The sequence below is a fragment of the Salmo salar genome, chromosome 18 (genome assembly GCF_965601325.2).
Source record: "Salmo salar chromosome 18, fSalSal1, whole genome shotgun sequence".
Taxonomy (NCBI): domain Eukaryota; kingdom Metazoa; phylum Chordata; class Actinopteri; order Salmoniformes; family Salmonidae; genus Salmo; species Salmo salar.
The window spans coordinates 93,234,930-93,254,911 of record NC_138308.1 but is presented as its reverse complement, the minus strand read 5'-3'; the positions used below and the strand labels follow the sequence as shown (position 1 = coordinate 93,254,911).

General features: G+C 40.8%; 1 protein-coding gene across 1 annotated transcript; it reads left to right on the top strand.

Annotated features, from left to right (window-relative positions):
• Window positions 1-12,449: 12,449 nt before the first annotated feature.
• Window positions 12,450-19,150, top strand: LOC145850195 (uncharacterized). The gene is made up of 3 exons (XM_014156727.3): window positions 12,450-12,831; window positions 13,444-13,881; window positions 14,505-19,150. Exons 1-3 carry the CDS (start codon window positions 12,666-12,668, stop codon window positions 16,304-16,306), a joined length of 2,406 nt encoding a protein of 801 aa, XP_014012202.3. The 5' UTR covers window positions 12,450-12,665; the 3' UTR covers window positions 16,307-19,150.
• The last annotated feature ends 832 nt before the right edge of the window (window positions 19,151-19,982 follow it).

Genomic DNA, 19,982 nt, shown 5'->3' with positions numbered 1-19,982 from the left:
AGGGGTTAAGTGCCTTGCTCAAGGGCCCAATGGCAGGTTTGGCATCTAGGATTTGATACCAGCAACTGCTTACTTCCTGACAGATTTTTCCAATCAGATCCAGGACTGGAACTGGCAACCCTCTGCTTGCGGTCTTGCCTCTCTTAACCACTAGACTACCTACCACCTGTTGGACGCGGGATTGGAACTGGCAACCCTCCGCTTGTGGTCTTGCCTCTCTTAACCTGTCTGGGCTAGGGGGCAGTATTTTCACGGCCGGATGAAAAACATACCCAAATTAAACAGGTTACTACTCTGGCCCAGAAACTAGAATATGCATATTATTAGTAGATTTGGATAGAAAACACTCTAAAGTTTCTAAAACTGTTTGAATGGTGTCTGTGAGTATAACAGAACTCATATGGCAGGCAAAAACCTGAGAAAAAGTCAACCAGGAAGTGGAGGATCTGAGAATTGTAGTTCTTCTTTCTACTCCCTTTCGAAACTACAGTATCTGTGGGGTTACGTTGCACTTCCTGAGGCTTCCATTGGCTGTCAAAAGCATTCAGAAAGTTGTTTCAGCCTTTTCCTGTTACTGGGCAGATAATAGGAGCTCAGTTACTGAGTGGACTGCCTGTGGACAAAGGGATTGGATATGCGCGGTCACGCGAGGGCGCCGTTCCTTCTTTTTCTCCTTGAATGAATACGCTATTGTCTGGTTGGAATATTATTGCAATTTTATGTAAAAAATACCATAAAGATTCATTTTAAACAGCGTTTGACATGCTTCTAAGTACGGTAATGGAACATTTTGACTTTTCGTCTCTGGTACTGCGCTCGCGCGTTATGCCTTTTGGATAGTGCTCTGAACGCACAAACAAAACGGAGGTATTTGGACATAAATATGTATTATTTCAATAAAAACAAAATTTCTTGTGGAAGTAGCAGTCCTGGGAGTGCATTCTGACGAAGATCAGCGAAGGTAAGAGAATATTTCTAATACTAAATCTGAGTTTAGGTTGCCCCGAACTTGGCGGGTGTCTGTATAGCTCTCTGTGATGGCTGAGCTATGTACTCAGAATATTGAAAAATGTGCTTTCTCCATAAAGCTATTTTAAAATCTGACAAAGCGGTTACATCCAGGAGTAGTCTATCTATAATTCTTTAAATAATTGTTATATATTTTGTCAACGTTTATGATGAGTATTTTTGTAAATTGATGTGCACATTCACGGGAAGTTTTGGTGGGAATACATTTTCTGAACATCACGCGCCAATGTAAAATGCTGTTTTTGGATATAAATATGAACTTTATCGAACAAAACATACATATATTGTGTAACATAATAACCTAGGAGTGTCATCTGATGAAGATCGTCAAAGGTTAGTGCTTCATTTAGCTGTGTTTTGGGTTTTATTGACACATGTCCTTGCTTGGAAAATGGCTGTGATTATTTTTGTCTATGTACTCTCCTAACATAATCTAATGTTTTGCTTTCGCTGTAAAGCCTTTTTGAAATCGGACAATGTGGTTACATCAAGGAGAAGTGTATGTTTGAAAAAGGTGAATTATGTGTCCCACAGGTAGCCCACAGGTAACCCACGTAGCCCATAGAAGATAACCACTAGACTACGGTCTTGCCTCTCTTAACCACCAGACTACGGTCTTGCCTCTCTTAACCACCAGACTACGATCTTGCCTCTCTTAACCACTAGACTACGATCTTGCCTCTCTTAACCACTAGACTACGGTCTTGCCTCTCTTAACCACCAGACTACCTACCACCTGTTGGAGGAAAGTATTGTAGGAAACTCACAGGTTCCCTGTTCAAAGTCTCTTGATGTTTTCACATCATTAGAAACAGGATTATCTGGTCATCTGTTTTGGAATTTATCTCAGGGTGATGAGAGAATGGTGTTATTTATACATTAAACGTATACTTTCCAGAAAATAGCTCCGTCCATCTGTCCAAGACTATTTCTCATCCATTTTCATCTAATGCTGCTCATTCATGATAGTGTTTAATATTTTGGGAAGTAATGATTTACAGTCAACTTCTGATAAGTGCAAACTCTCTTTTAAGTGAACTACAGTGTTTTCTAGTCCCAATTCAATAAAAAAAAAGTAAAATCTCCTGATAACCGCATTTTCTAGCTTAGTGCACGCTGTCACATCAGTCCCAAGCCGTCGCGTTATCAGGAGTCACCTGTGTTACAATGTATTTTCCTTTATTGGGCTCCCGAGTGGCGCAGCGGTCTAAGGCACTGCATCTCGGTGCTTGAGGTGTCACTACAGACACCCTGATTTGAATCCAGGCTGTATCACAACCGGCCGTGATTGGGAGTCCCATAGGGTTGCGCACAATTGGCCCAGCGTCATCTGGTTTTGGCCGTCATTGTAAATAAGAATTTGTTCTTAACTGACTTGCCAAGTTAAATAAAGGTTAAATAAATTAAAAATGACAAAAAATGAATTCAGTTCACGCCAGAAATTATTCTCCTAGATCCCCCTATTACTTGCTGTAACTGTTTCCCCTCGTGTAGTTATCTATTCCATTATTAATGGTCTGGACCGTGTAGTAAAACCCCTGATTTATATAAATATATTGATACATAATAAAAATAGATATACTTTCCAGAAAACATCTTGAATTTGCCAATAGTTTTTTTTACATTTCATTTTAACCTAATGTTGCTCATTCATCATATTGGTTTAATATTGTATGGAATAATGATAAACAGTTGACTCCTGAGGATGAATTGATTCTCCAAGATCATCCTTCACTGTTTGTCTATGTAGTTTTCGTTTCCCTTTGCTACTGGTCTGTAGGCTGCCTTGCACAGAAAACCTCCATCCAGCTGGTGGCGCTGTTGTGCGGTTCAGGGCACGCAACCCACTAGAATAAAGGATTTTTCAAAGATTCCTTGACTAGAACACAGAAGTAAGATTGGAGACAATGGTTGTCACTAGTTACCACAGCCACAAAGTCAAAATTGGCTATATCGTAAAAACCTAAGAAAACTCCCTCCAATGTGCTTTTTGGTCCTAATTTAAATGTTAGGCATAAGTTTAACTGTGTGGTTAGAAATTGTAGAAATAGACATCGTTATGGCTGTGGTAACTAGTAACGGTCCACTGTTGTAAAGCTATACCACAGCAAAGATGTTCTACTAAGATAGATCACATCCTGTCGTTTCCAATGGGAAGGCAAGTGAGCCGAGTAGGTGGGATCAAGTGTCGAGATGGGTCGCGTTTATTGGTCTATCAGATGTCAGTCATCTAGATGGCTTAGTGACGTCAATAAAATACATCGTCATCATATTCAAATTCAGTTCAAAATGAGACGCAGACGTTGGACTGGAGATGTGGAGAAAACACTTCACTAACGTTAAATAAACTATTCGTTGTTGACACTTTTATAACGCCACCAAGATCGAAAAGTAAGTTACAAATATATATTTTAAATGTTTATACACGTTATATAAATTAGATATTTAAACGTGTTGTAGTGGGCGTTAACTGTTTTCCGTTAAAACATGCTGAGGAACAGTAACGGTAAAGTTAGCTAACAGTTAAAGTTAGCTAAATCAAAACGTTAACTTAGCTGGGCTATATGCAATAAACTAGCTGTGAGGTTATTAATGACCAACCCGTTACTCTTCTCTTATTACATGTTAAAATTTCACACGGGCAAGAAGAGAAATAGTAACGTTGGCTAGGTTGATATATAGATATATATATTTATCGGCTAGCTAACGTTACTGTAGCGCAATTAATCGGATTCTGCACCTGTCAGAAAAATAGCAGAGTAACTAGCTAGTTTAGCTAACTAATCATTCAGGACCGCACATCTGAGAGAACAGCACGTTTTTGTTTACTCGTAAAGCTAGAAACAGCTAGAACATGGATTAACATGGACGAACAGCGTTAATGTACTCTACAGTACTGCATCGTTACACCTCAAAAGAGCTACTACAACCAAGTGTTGTATCCAAAATTAGAGTTTTGTTTTGAACAGAACCATGACCAGGCGGACATCGGAATTCCTTTCTAAGTGACAGTGAGGACAAGGCCGTTCCTCCAACTACCGGGCGGAATTTGGCACATGGGTGGTTTTATTTGGGCTCCAAAGTTTTGAGGCAATTTAAAATATATTTTTTATTGTTGTACATAAAAGACTGAAAAAACACCAGGAAATCAGCTTCAAGTGACTTTTATTTAAGAATCTATTCATGTATTCTCATGAATAATAGAGACACCTGATCGTATACAACAAATGTAAGCAAGGTTTGAATGATTATTTTATTTAAAAATTATATTTGTTTGGGCTTCTTCCAAGTCAATTTACAGTCTACAAATTATTTGTAATTATGTTCCGGCCCCCCCCCCCAACCATCCTCTCAAGAAAAACAATTAGTTGATCCCTGGGATAAAGGGAATGGAAGACGGGCGCCGTCATCCATTCCGGGCCACACTCCATTCACCTGGATTGTTTTTGTTCTCTTCACCAGGATAGTGAGACAGGGTGTCTAGGCACCAAAAGAAAAGGACTAGCCGGTGAAATACTTCAGTTTTCACTGTGCTATGGTTTTTGGTTCTTTATCTTCACCATTTATTTTTTTCTATGAGGGGCTAGGCATGCTCGACATGGCCTTTCAGGATGCAATCAAAGGCACTAGATCTAAGTAAGAACTTTTAGTCCTTACACAATGCCAGTTTTTGCCCAAAGACTGCTAAGGTTTTTTGTCAATTATGTCCTCCATTTTTGATATTCCAATCTATAAGATGACAACGTACTTGGTTTTGGTGGCTTTTAGTCTTGCGTCATGCCTACTTTGCATTTGCCTGTTGTTTTTTGTGATTTTGACAGCATCTTTTCCAGGAGCTGTATTCTCTTATTAAAGTAACATCTTTATGAGATTAATTTTGTGATATATTTGTTTCAATGTGTGTGCAATTAATCACTGTGGGTGGATTATTATTATTATTATTATTATTATTATACCTCTTTCAATTGGATGCTGGCCTCCTCCTGCATGACACCTGTGCTACATGCTGCTTCCTTTGTCACCTGAGCCTCCTCCTGTATGCTTGTGAGGAAGCCTCCTGTCACCTGAGCCTCCTCCTGTATGCTTGTGAGGAAGCCTCCTGTCACCTGAGCCTCCTCCTGTATGCTCATGACGAAGCCTCCTGCCACCTCTGTCACCTGACAGACCACCTCCTGCAGACCCCTTGAACTAAATTCAGCATCTGCTGCTTCCTCTGCTGGAGCTGGGTCTAGAAGGAAGGAGAGGAGCACTCTTTAAAGTACTCCTCTCCTTCACTCTCTTGTTCTGTCTTTCTCACCTAAAACTCCTACATCTGCTTCCCTGGCTTCTCCTTCAAAAAATAGCCAATTCAAGACTTTAAACCTGTTGATATAAAACAATAACGATGCATCTTTAATCGCTACGAACTTTGTGGTTGTCTTTTTCTACCACGCCGTGCATCTGTTGCAGATTTGAGGGGGTGGATTCATGCAATTTATTCTGGTAGTTACTCCCTCGGAGGACAATGTCTTCCGTGAACCCTGTTGAAAGACATTTTTACCAGAAAAGTATCATGACTGAAATGTATTTTCATTGACAAAGATGGTCAATGATCAGAATAAAATGCTCCTCGCACACAGCGTAACCCCTTCTGCAGACTGATGTCCCTACGCTTGATGTTTCTCAGCCACATCTTCCTCCTGAGTAATTAGTGTGTAAGGATTAATCTCACATTTTATTGAATTCAGCTGGATGTTGGGCTATGTCTCCTGTTTTATAGTTAATTTAGTAGTATAGTGGTTGCTATAACATCTGTGGTAGTATATTGTAGTTTGTAGATAACCATAAACGATTGTCCTCTATCCCTGTTATTCACCCTGATTGTTTTTTAATAGTACTCTACAGTTAATTTAAACAGCAGCCATGTTGTTTTTTATCTCTGTATGTGTAAGAGGAGTGTGACGTAGACTCCACAGAAGTCATAAGAAAAGCAGCCTTTCTTGCTACTCCTGTGACCAGTACCCAAATGAGGACCTTACATTCTTATTGATCGTGTCCTGCTATAGTTAGTAGTGTATATGGACTCATCCCTGTAGTCTGCAGACTTCTGGGGTCTACGTCACTCTCCTTCTCTTCAATCAAAACTGACACTCCTCTCTGTGAGACACCACCTTAACAACCATTGCCTGGTTAGCAACACCCCAAATAACGGAGAACATAGAATAAAGACCCACACTTTATCCTGTCCTATGAGACATTACAATAAAGACCCACACTTTATCCTGTCCTATGAAACATCAGAATAAAGACCCACACTTTATCCTGTCCTATGAAACATTACAATAAAGACTCAGACTTTATCCTGTCCTATGAAACATTACAATAAAGACCCAGACTTTATCCTGTCCTATGAAACATCACAATATAGACCCACACTTTATCCTATGAAACATCACAATATAGACCCACACTTTATCCTGTCCTATGAAACATCAGAATAAAGACCCACACTTTATCCTGTCCTATGAAACATTACAATAAAGACCCACACTCTATCCTGTCCTATGAAACATTACAATAAAGACCCACACTTTATCCTGTCCTATGAAACATTACAATAAAGACCCACACTTTATCCTGTCCTATGAAACATCACAATAAAGACCCACACTTTATCCTGTCCTATGAAACATTACAATAAAGACCCACACTCTATCCTGTCCTATGAAACATTACAATAAAGACCCACACTTTATCCTGTCCTATGAAACATTACAATAAAGACCCACACTCAATCCTGTCCTATGAAACATCACAATAAAGACCCACACTTTATCCTGTCCTATGAAACATCACAATATAGACCCACACTTTATCCTATGAAACATCACAATAGAGACCCACACTTTATCCTGTCCTATGAAACATCAGAATAAAGACCCACACTTTATCCTATGAAACATCACAATAAAGATCCACACTTTATCCTGTCCTATGAAACATTGCAATAAAGACCCACACTTTGTCCTGTCCTATGAAACATCAGAATAAAGACCCACACTTTATCCTGTCCTATGAAACATTGCAATAAAGACCCACACTTTATCCTGTCCTATGAAACATCAGAATAAAGACCCACACTTTATCCTGTCCTATGAAACATTACAATAAAGACCCACACTCTATCCTGTCCTATGAAACATCAGAATAAAGACCCACACTTTATCCTGTCCTATGAAACATTACAATAAAGACCCACACGTTATCCTGTCCTTTGAAACATTAGATAAAGACCCACACTTTGTCCTATGAAACATTTTCAGTTGCTGCCCTCTTAAACCTGATTGGTCTTTTGAAGCTCCGCTCTAGTGCTACACATGGTGTGTGTCTTTCTTTTTTGTTCCATTTTCCTGTTGAGGAGATGTGTTACGGATACAGGTATCCTGTGTGTATTTGTTTTCTCTCCTTCTGCCCGAGTCACAGGTGGCAGTCATCAGTCGCCAATCTGAAGACACACCTGCTCCTTTTCTCTTACCCAATCACATCCCTTTTCCCTTGGTTTAAAAGAAACCCAATCAGTTGTCTCTGGAGCTATCTCTCTTTTGTTTTTGCGCCTACATTTCACTTTGTCCGTTATCTTGTGTGTATGTATTGCTGTGGTGTATGACTGTTTGTTGGTGGGAAAAGGGGATACCAAGCCAAGTCGCCCTTGCGCATACATTACTCGTAGGAAAACGTTGTCTAAGTACCCTAGTTAGAACTGGGCAGACCACCCACTGTATTTTATTGGTTAGTTAGCTAGCTGTTCTTAAAGCAGGCTAGACTAGCTTAGGGGTTTTTGGATATTTATTATTTCTTTCCTTGGGTCCAGCTCAGACCCTTTTTCCCACACCCCATTACCGTGTGTTTGAAATAAACCTAAAGTGTTTGACGTTAGGTTTAGGTTGTCTGTGGATTTCTTTTAGTTCTCACTGTTCATTTTCACTGTTATGATTTGCATGAGATATGTTACGGGTCACATTGGTAAACTAATATCACAGATGGGCACATTGGTAAACTAACATCACAGATGGGCCCATTGGTAAACTAACATCACAGATGGGCCCATTGGTAAACTAACATCACAGATGGGCCCATTGGTAAACTAACATCACAGATGGGCACATTGGTAAACTAACATCACAGATGGGCCCATTGGTAAACTTAACATCACAGATGGGCACATTGGTAAACTAACATCACAGATGGGCCCATTGGTAAACTAACATCACAGATGGGCACATTGGTAAACTAACATCACAGATGGGCCCATTGGTAAACTTAACATCACAGATGGGCCCATTGGTAAACTAACATCACAGATGGGCACATTGGTAAACTAACATCACAGATGGGCACATTGGTAAACTAACATCACAGATGGGCCCATTGGTAAACTAACATCACAGATGGGCCCATTGGTAAACTAACATCACAGATGGGCCCATTGGTAAACTAACATCACAGATGGGCACATTGGTAAACTAACATCACAGATGGGCCCATTGGTAAACTTAACATCACAGATGGGCACATTGGTAAACTAACATCACAGATGGGCCCATTGGTAAACTAACATCACAGATGGGCCCATTGGTAAACTAACATCACAGATGGGCCCATTGGTAAACTTAACATCACAGATGGGCACATTGGTAAACTAACATCACAGATGGGCACATTGGTAAACTAACATCACAGATGGGCACATTGGTAAACTAACATCACAGATGGGCACATTGGTAAACTAACATCACAGATGGGCCCATTGGTAAACTTAACATCACAGATGGGCACATTGGTAAACTAACATCACAGATGGGCCCATTGGTAAACTAACATCACAGATGGGCACATTGGTAAACTAACATCACAGATGGGCCCATTGGTAAACTTAACATCACAGATGGGCCCATTGGTAAACTAACATCACAGATGGGCACATTGGTAAACTAACATCACAGATGGGCACATTGGTAAACTAACATCACAGATGGGCCCATTGGTAAACTAACATCACAGATGGGCCCATTGGTAAACTAACATCACAGATGGGCCCATTGGTAAACTAACATCACAGATGGGGCCATTGGTAAACTAACATCACAGATGGGCCCATTGGTAAACTAACATCACAGATGGGCCCATTGGTAAACTAACATCACAGATGGGCCCATTGGTAAACTTAACATCACAGATGGGCACATTGGTAAACTAACATCACAGATGGGCCCATTGGTAAACTAACATCACAGATGGGCCCATTGGTAAACTTAACATCACAGATGGGCCCATTGGTAAACTAACATCACAGATGGGCCCATTGGTAAACTAACATCACAGATGGGCCCATTGGTAAACTAACATCACAGATAGATGAGAGAGATATTTCACTGGATGTATAAATGTGAAACATCCGCTTGCCGTTTCCTCTCACTACCATATTTGGGGTTACACTGTGTTAAACCCAGCTATAGTGGGCACATTGGTAAACTAACACCACAGATGGGCACATTGGTAAACTAACATCACAGATGGTTTCATTACCCCCCCCCAAAAAAAGATATAGATGTACTATTGTAAAGTGGTTGTTCCACTGGATATCATAAGGTGAATGGCACCAATTTCTAAGTCGCTCTGGATAAGAGCGTCTGCTAAATGACGTAAATGTAAATTACTGGTAGCTACCATGTTTTATCTATCAGTGATCATTGCTTTGGTGATTGATTCGATGGGTAGTCATGGATACAGCACACTACTGATTACACAGCCAAAAACGTGTGCCTCACCATGCAATAATTACTCCAAATGCATATTATCATTATTTATTACAATAATGTTCAACGTCTGTTGGAAACAGGAACAAGGATTTTCCTCTCCTTTTTTTTTTTTTTTTTTACAATAAACAAGGCATTTTATTGATGACATGTTTCTTATCGTGAGGGGAAAAAAATGTGATTCACAGAAGGAGTACTAGTAGTGGGAAAACTTGCAAAGAAATCGATGTCTAGCTATTTAAGCTAAGTCGTTTTTTGTTGTTGTGTGAATTAGCTAGCCAGCTAGATATCTACTTGGGACAAGCTAGCTACCGCCAAGAAGAGGATGAAGACCATTTGTGCCTTACTGAATAAGCAAAACGTTAATTAGGAAAACGGCCACTATCTATTGCACTCGTCCTAAACAAAGTAATCTCTACAAACAATTGGGTAAGTCAAAGTCTACCAAACGTAGTGAAGTCTTTATTATAAAATTCTAGTTTTGGGAAACAGAAAACTGTATGGAGATCAAATGTTTCCTTTATGAGAAAATTAGCAGAATGTCGGCCAAAATCCATCTAGCTGAATCTTCTCCCACTGCCGTCCACTGGGCTTCCTCTCACTACCATATATGGTAGTGAGAGGAAACGCCAACCGGATGTCTCACATTTATACATCCAGTGAAATATCTGTCTCAACTATCTGTCACCACAGTCATTTCATATATATATATATATATATAAAATCATAGTGGGAAGATCAAATGTTTCATCAACAAGAAAATTAGCAGAAAGTCAGCAAAAAACCCCATCTCGCTCCATCTTCTCTCACTGGCCTTCATCTCATCCTAATATTTGGTGGTGTGTGGAAACGCCAACCGGATGCTGCAGGTTTATACATCTGGTGAAACATCTGGCTCATTGTTCTATCTGTGATTGTCAACAATAGAGTGGTGGTGGTGGTGAGCTCTCAGCTGACCTTTCCTGTCCGGAAGTTATTTAGCCATTCATTGTAGCCATTGGTGCTCTGTAGAGTTGCTATTTTATCGTTTTAATGAACTCGTGACATTCCTGGATTAGTCATTATATTAATAAAGTCTGATTCAAAAAACAAATATGAGAGTCAGTTTAAAAAGGTTAAGGGTATAAGACTGTGTACATATCTGGCTGTGTCGGCAAAATCAATACATATCCCAACGAGCCAAGCAGGGAGAGGCTGCCCGTTGTAACAGTTCCAAGACCTGTCAGAAACGTCCATGTAACCCTACACCAATGACACCTGGATCTCAAAACTGAACTTGGACCCACACTAAGTGGCAATGATATCCTTTGCCACCGTTGTCTTTTATGACATTGCTCGCACCAGTCATGACTATTCAACAAAACAAATAATTTTCAAGTTTCTTTACAGCGAATGTCTTATTGTATAACTAGCAAATTATTTTTGAAGTTGAGGGTGCAGTATTTATGCAGTTTGGCAATGAGGATGAAAATAAGCATAGTTCAGCTAGCCAGCTAGTTTAGCCAGGGAAAAACCGGGGAAAACAACCTTGACAGGATATAGCTGGGCGCACATGCACACTAGGCTAATTCAGAAAAAAAAAAAAAAAAGATTAAACAATTCAGAGACTGAATCGAATACATCAGATGACAAATATTTAGGGAGAGCAAATCAACATAGGAACCATCACAGGCAAAGCGTCAATACAGGACTAAGATCGAATCGTACTACACCGGCATACAAACTATTACAGAGTACAAAGGGAAGCACAGCCGAGAGCTGCCCACTGACACGAGCCTCTTTGACGAGCTAAATGACTTCTATGCTCTCTTCGAGGCAAGTAACACTGAAACATGCATGAGAGCATCAGCTGTTCCGGATGACTGTGTGATAACGCTCTCCGCAGCCAATGTGAGTAAGACGTTTAAAAAGGTCAACATTCACAAGGCCGCAAAACCACCACTGACACGACCGCTGCTGCTTACAGCTGCTGCTGAGAAACCAGGGGAGACTGAAGTACTAACACTAATTGATAATTGCCTCACAGAGGTGGAGAGCACACCTTCCTGTACTAATTACTGATTGCCTTGGAGAGGTGAAACCACTTCCTCTCCAATACAGGCACTGATTACCAAAACTAGTCACACATTTCCCTGCCCCTTGATCCTGGATGATGTGTCAGCAACTATCTGCAAATAATGAGCAGTCAGCAGCTCTCACACACCAAGTAGGCTGCTGGGAAGACAGGCCCTAGTTAGCAAAAAGACAGTACTATACCACAACAGTAAAGACAACAAAAAAATGATACTTCTCACTCCTGGAGATATCAGGAGTCCTCCAGCTATAGAATGAAGTCCCAAGCCGTTGCAGCTTTCAGGAGTTGCCTGTGTTACAATGAGTTGTCTTTCAATTCAGTTCATACAATAAGTTATATAATATATTATAACGTTTTCCCCACATGTAGTTATCTATTTCTATTATCACTGCTAGTCTTGGGTGGCAAGTAGCCTCGTGGTTAGAATGTTGGGCCAGTAATCAAAAGGTTGCTGGATCAAATCCCAGAGCTGACAAGATAAAAATCTGTCATTCTGAACAAGCCAATTAATCCACTGTTCCCCAGGATGCCGTCACTGTAAATAAGAATTAGTTCTTAACTGACTTGCCTGATTAAATGAAATAAAAATAGTCTGTACCTTGTAGTTAACTCTCCATCCACATAGAGGCGCTGTGGTATTGTCTTGCCACCCGCTGATACAGGCGGAAGTGAGCTTGCGAGTGGACTTTTCTTTCTTGTGAACATCGTTCTTTCCTCGTGGAAGAAGCTAGCAGCTGAATAGCTAACTAGCTACCAGTCAACTTAAAATGTCGAAACAACAGTCGTTTCATGTGTTTTTAAATGAGCGCTTAACTTCGGCTGCTGTGGAGATTTTCGGGGAAGTTGAGAAAACGGTAGTGAAATACCAGGAGGAGAATGATCGGCTACGGAGACTGCTGGAGATCACATCAGAGGTTCAACTATGTAGAACAGGTACGTATGTACAGTGCATTCGGAAAGTATTCAGACCCCTTCACTATTTCCACATGAGGTTAAAAGTCTGTCCATGTGCACTTGAGCAAAGCACTTAACCCTGATGTATCCTGTAATTGCTGCAGATAAGAGCGTCTGCTAAATTACACACATTTCAAGTGTAACATATTGTACTTTTGGAGTCATTTAAAAAAAATGTAAATAAGAATATAATATGTTTCTGAACACTTATACATTCATGTGGATGATACTATGATTATGGATAATCACGAATAAATCATGAATAATGAGCTTCATGTGTGCAAGGAATATGGGATCAAATACTACACTTCTGACTACTGTAATACACTAAGTTAATTTATCCAAACGCTTATGACTTCTTCACATTGGGGGACTAGATACATAAAGTTCTTTCATTTCTAAATGGTAAAACAGATATAATGAAAATTCCCTCAAATAAAAGGTGACATTCTGTACTGTCACCTCATATAAACATTTGATCTCAAATCCCAAATTCTGGAATATAGAGACACATTTGTAAATGTTAGTTTCACTGTCTAAATAAATACATAGGGGAGTGTAAACCTCTGCTATTCCTCTCCTTCCCTCCAGACTCCCTGCAGCTCTCTGTCTCTGAAGAGGAGGTTCCCCCTGAGCAGCAGGAGTGGAGTCCCAGTCTGGGACAGGAGGACCCAGAGACCACACAGATTAAAGAGGAAGAGGAGGAAGTCAGGACCAGTCAGCAGGAAGAGCAGCTTCAAGGGCTCGTTGATACCAAAGACTCCATATTCACTCCTTCCTGTGTGAAAAGTGAATGTGATCAGATGGACCAACATCAAGAAGCCATACTAGCTGAAAACCCAACTCTCAGTCCACTGAAAACGTCTAAACTACAGTCGTTTCGTGTGTTGTTAAATGGATGTTTAACGGCATCTGCTGCTGTGGAGATTCTTGGTGCGGTTGAGGAAACTGTAGTAGAGTACCAGGAAGAGAATGATCTGCTACGGAGACTGCTGGGGAGGACACCAGAGATAAAACTATGTAGAATAGGTTTGTACGTAGATCTAATACCTAGCTAGCTACGGTTCTACTTAGTTAATAAACTGTTTCCGGTAACAGGGATCTCCAATGCATCCATTATTAAAGAACAGTTTATAATATAGCTAAGATTCACCGGGCATAATTAAAAAGTTATCTGTCAGGAAAAGATGATTGAAATAGCTTATATAGCACAGCCTTTCTGACTCCAATGCATTTCATTAGAGACTGTGAGTACGTTTACGTTCACACTAGTAATTCAATATTATATTGATGATGGCAGTAGGCAGAGTACGGCTTCAGTCCTGTAGACCCCTGACTCTGCTCATCTTAAACGCCGTGAGGTCATAATAGAAGTAAGCATACGGTGATCAAAACATCTAGTTTTCTGAGAAATCTCTCAAATTATTAGGACGTGTACAAGCTTTATTAAAATATCAAGTTTGGAAGCAGTAAAACTATTTTTGTCTGTATTGCACATTATTTTAGCTACTGTTGCTATTTTGGATCAATGCCAATAAAGACATTTTCAATTAAAAAATCATTGAGATCTATAATTCACATTTGTGATTCAAGTGTTGTATTTAATTCTGTGGTATATAAATAACATCTGCTATTCCTCTCCTTCCCTCCAGACTCCCTGAAGTTCTCTGTCTCTGAAGAGGAGGTTCCCCCTGAGCAGCAGCACTGTGAGCGGGAGTGGAGCCCCAGTCTGGGGCAGGAGGACCCAGAAACCACACAGATTAAAGTGGAACAGGAGGAAGTCAGGACCAGTCAGGAGGAAGAGCAGCTTCAAGGGCTCTTTGATACCAAAGACTCCATATTCACTACTTCCTGTGTGAAAAGTGAATGTGATCAGGAGGACCCACTTCAGTCCTTGACTCTTCCCCAAAACCAGACTGTGGAGAACAGAGAGCGTGAATCTGAACCAGTGGATCCTAAACCTTTTGGCACTGTGACCCACATAAGGGGTCTGGACATTCCCTGTGACCCTCCAGATAATCAGAACAATGCCTCAGCCATAAGCAGCAACCCAGTAGGACTTGACAGCAGCCCACCATTGGATCCCAGCCCACCATTGGATCCCAGTCCACTATTGGAGAAACACTGTTCCAAACCCAGCACCACAGCTAGAAGAACTCACCACTGCCGTGACTGTGGTGAAACGTTTGCTCTGAAAGCTGACCTGCAGAGACATGTGACTCTCACCAAGAAGAGACCCAGTGAATGCTGCTTCTGCAAACAACGCTACAACTCCACCTGTAAACTGAAGGCCCATGTCCGACTCTGTCACGGTGGGAAACCCTGCACCTGCCCTGTTTGTGGCAAGACCTTCAAACTCAAAGGAGATCTGTCCAATCACATGAGGATTCACACAGGAGAGAAACCATTTATCTGTGGTGACTGTGGGAAAAGCTTCAATCGCACGGATTTCCTAACCAGGCATAAACTGACTCACACAGGAGAGAAGCCATTCACCTGTGGTGACTGTGGGAAAAGCTTCAATCGCAAGGAGACCTTAACTACGCACAAACTGACTCACAGCAGAGAGAAACCATATAGCTGTGATGACTGTGGGAAAAGTTTCAATCGGAAGGTGAGCCTAACTGAACATAAACTGACTCGCACAGGAGAGAAACCATTTATCTGTGGTGACTGTGGGAAAAGCTTCATTCGGAAGGTGAGCCTAACTGAACATAAATTGACTCACACAGGAGAGAAACCATTTGTCTGTGGTGACTGTGGGAAAAGCTTCAATCGGAAGGGGCACCTAACTGAACATCAACTGACTCACACAGGAGAGAAACCATTTAGCTGTGGTGATTGTGGGAAGAGCTTTATTCAGAACAGGGCACTAAATAGACATATACTGACTCACACAGGAGAGAAATCATTTAGCTGTGGTGACTGCGGGAAGAGCTTTAGTCAGAAGTGGGACCTAAGGAGACATATACTGACTCACACACGAGAGAAACCATTTAGCTGTGGTGACTGTGGGAGAAGTTTCAATCGCAAGCAGACCTTAACTACGCACAAACTGACTCACACCAGAGAGACACCATTTAGCTGTGGTGACTGTGGAAAAAGATTCATTCAGAAGGGGGTTCTAATGAGGCATATACTGACACACACAGGAGAGAAACCATTTAGCTGCGGTGACTGCGGGAAGAGCTTTATTCTGAAGGGGGACCTAAGGAGACATATGCTGATTCACACAGGAGAGAAACCATTTACCTGTGGTGACTGCGGGAAAAGCTTCAATCGCAAGCAGACCTTAACTACGCACAAACTGACTCACACCAGAGAGAAATCATGTAGCTGTGGTGATTGTGGGAAAAGCTTCAATCGGAAACAACATGGCTGCTCAGTCTGTGATAAAATATTAATTCAGAAGACTAATCTGCTGACACGTGAAAAACATCCACAAAGAAAGTAAATGAGGACACAGAGAGGGGACTAAGAGAGTATTGAGATACACCTGTGGACCAACTCTAACTGGTCCTCCTGATCCTGCTCAGTCCAATGTCACAGTAATGATATAATGGGGCTGTTGTCTGAACCTGACAGGTAATGTTGCTACTCTTTGTGTATGAAATGGACAATCTGCAGTTCAGACAACCACCACTTTTTAGGTGAACAACTGAGGGATGGGGTTGGAGAGTTGTGAACATTCAATGTCGTAGTCAGATATGGATACAAGATGTCCAGATGTAATGTAGGATTCCCAATAGGTGGCCTGTTGGTTGATTTTATTTGGCCCCAAGTTTTCTGATTAAAACAAGATAATATATAGAATATTAGTATTTATTTCTTATTCATTGTTGGACATTTTAAAAATGTATTTAGGGAATATGTTCCCAAGTATTCGCACATGTAAATAGATTTACAGTATCAGTCAAAAGTTTGGATACACCTGCTCATTCAAGGGTTTTTCTTTATTTTAACTATTTTCTACATTATAGAATAATAGTGAAAACAAACTATGAAATAACACATATGGAGTCATGTAGTAACCAAAAGTGTTAAACAAATCAAAATATGTAATATTTTAGTTTCTTCAAAGTAGCCACCCAGATGTATCCGATCTCAAGAAATTGTACAAAACATCCCCCTTATATAATCAATGTGAGCATTACATAATTAGGGGAGTAGTGATTGGATAAGGGGAATGTTTTGTAACCAGGGGAGTAGTGATTGGATAAGGGGGATGTTTTGTAACTAGGGGAGTAGTGATTGGATAAGGGGGATATTTTGTAACCAGGGGAGTAGTGATTGTAGAAGGGGATGTTTTGTAACTAGGGGAGTAGTGATTGGATAAGGGGATGTTTTGTAACCAGGGGAGTAGTGATTGGATAAGGGAGATGTTTTGTAACTAGTGGAGTAGTGATTGCATTAGTGGGATGTTTTGTAACTAGGGGAGTAGTGATTGGATAAGGGGATGTTTTGTAACTAGGGGAGTAGTGATTGGATTAGGGGGTATTCCCTTATTCCCTTCACATTTTCAAACAGTACAATTTATATTTTCAATGGGGCTATACATTTGGGCGAGTTTTTTTTCTCACCTGAGTAGAGTCGTTTCACTGCCAAAAATAAAATTAAACCATCTAGTGTTCAGTGAAAGAACAACACAATGTCAACTACAGGTAGCCTAGTGAAATAATGAACATCCAATCACATTAACCGTTACTCGGAAACCTTCACTCTTGTGCAGATATTTAGAAATGAAACATGACAATTTGAAAAATAAGCTGCAGGAGTTTTTTGAGCGAGAATAAAGATGACTTTCGAGTAGTAAGACATGTATAAAAGCAACAGATACCATTAATAAGGTCCCGTTTGGCTCAGTTGGTAGAGCATGGTGTTTGCAATGCCAGGGTTGTGGGTTCGATTCCCACGGGGGACCAGTACGGAGAAAAAAAAAATGTATGAAATGTGTGCATTCACTACTGTGAGTCGCTCTGGATAAGAGCGTCTGCTAAATGACTAAAATGTAAATGTAATAAGAAGGGGCTAGAAGCGTCTTGTATGGTGAGTGGCTAGGACAGACAAGCCCCATGCTATTGTGGAGGACTTAATTCTTCCTGCTGCCGCGGATATGGCTGGGACAATGCTGGGGGAAAAGGCCCACAAAACTATACAGACAATGTCTTCATCAAACAACACTGTTTCACGACGCATCAGTGACATGGCAGGAGATGTTTTGAAACAATTGCTGCTTCGCATACAAGCCAGTGAATTATATGCGTTACAGCTGGATGATGGGTCAACAGACGTGGCGGGCCTGGCATAGCTCCTGGTATATGTCTGTTATGTTTATGGGGGGGTCAGTTAAGGAAGACATCCTATTCTGCAAATCACTGGAAACCAGGACAACAGGAGAGGATATTTTTAAAGTACTGGACAGCTTTGTGACATCAAATGGACTTTGGTGGTCAAGATGTGTTGGTATCTGTACTGATGGTGCAAAAGCCATGACAGGGAGACATAGTGGAGAGGTAACGTGCGTGCAAGCAGTTGCTCCCGACGCCACTTGGGTTCACTGCAGCATCCACCGAGAGGCTCTTGCTGCCAAGGGAATGCCTGACAGCTTGAAAGACGTTTTGGACATTACAGTGGAAATGTTTAACTTTGTTAAAGCAAGGCCACAATGTATTATTCCAGCCCAGGCGCAATTTAGATTTTGGCCACTAGATGACAGCAGTGTATGTGCAAAGGTTTAGACTGATCCAATGAACCATTGCGTTTGTGTTCAAACTTCTGTATCAAGACATCCTAATCGGTTTATGAATACATTTTCAAGTTCATAACTGGGCACTCTCCTCAAACAATAATTCTTTCACTGTAATAGCTACTGTAAATTGGACAGTTGTCACACCCTGATCTGTTTCACCTGCCTTTGTGATTGTCTACATCACCCTCCAGGTGTCACCCATCTTCCCCATTATCCCCTGTGTATTTATGCCTGTCTTTTCTGTCTGTGCCAGTTGGTCTTGTTTGTTCAAGCCAACCAGCATTTTGTCTCAGCTCCTGCTTTTCCCCAGTTTCTTGTTTTCTCACCCTCCTGGTTTTGACCCTTGCCTGTCCTGTCTGCCTGCCATCGTGTACCTTTGTCCTACCGACCTTTGCCTGCCGTCCTGTACCTTTGCCCTACCGACCATTGCCTGCCGTCCTGTACCTTTGCCCCACTTCTCTGGACTATTGACCCCTGCCTGCCTTGACCTGTCTATTTGCCTGCCCCATTTGGGATTATTAAACTATTGGTTGTCCGACGTGGTCTGCATCTGGGTCTTGACCTGTCTATTTGCCTGCCCCATTTGGGATTATTAAACTATTGGTTGTCTGATAACAGTGCAGTTACATTAAGAACAAATTCTTATGTACAATGACGGCATCCTGGGGAACAGTGGGTTAACTGCCTTGTTCAGGGGTAGAACGACAGATTATAACCTTGTCAGCTCAGGGATTCGATCCAGCAACCTTGCGGTTACTGGCCCAATGCTCTAACCACAAGGCTACCTGCCACCCAAGACTAGTAGTGATAATAGAAATAGATAACTACATGTGGGGAAAACTTTATATTATATTATATAACTTATTGTATGAACTGAAATGAAAGACAACTCATTTTAACTAGAGGTCGACCGATTATGATTTTTCAACGCCGATACCGATTATTGGATGACCAAAAAAGCCGATACCGATTAATCGGCCGATTATTTTTTTTGTAATAATGAAAATTACAACAATACTGAATGAACACTTGTTTTAACTTAATATAATACATCAATAAAATCAATTTAGCCTCAAATAAATAATGAAACATGTTCAATTTGGTTTAAATAATGCAAAACAAAGTGTTGGAGAAGAAAGTAAAAGTGCAAAATGTGCCATGTAAGAAAGCTAACGTTTAAGTTCCTTGCTCAGAACATGGGAACATATGAAAGCTAGTGGTTCCTTTTAACATGAGTCTTCAATATTCCCAGGTAAGAAGTTTTAGGTTGTAGTTATTATAGGAATTATAGGACTATTTCTCTCTATACGATTTGTATTTCATATACCTTTGAATATTGGATGTTCTTATAAGCACTTTAGTATTGCCAGTGTAACAGTAT

Coding starts and splice junctions, on each gene's coding strand:
- LOC145850195 (XM_014156727.3), top strand. CDS start 12,666: ATGTCGAAACAACAGTCGTTTCATGTGTTTTTAAATGAGCGCTTAACT. Junction 12,832..13,443: donor GGTTCAACTATGTAGAACAG/GTACGTATGTAC, acceptor CCTTCCCTCCAG/ACTCCCTGCAGCTCTCTGTC. Junction 13,882..14,504: donor GATAAAACTATGTAGAATAG/GTTTGTACGTAG, acceptor CCTTCCCTCCAG/ACTCCCTGAAGTTCTCTGTC.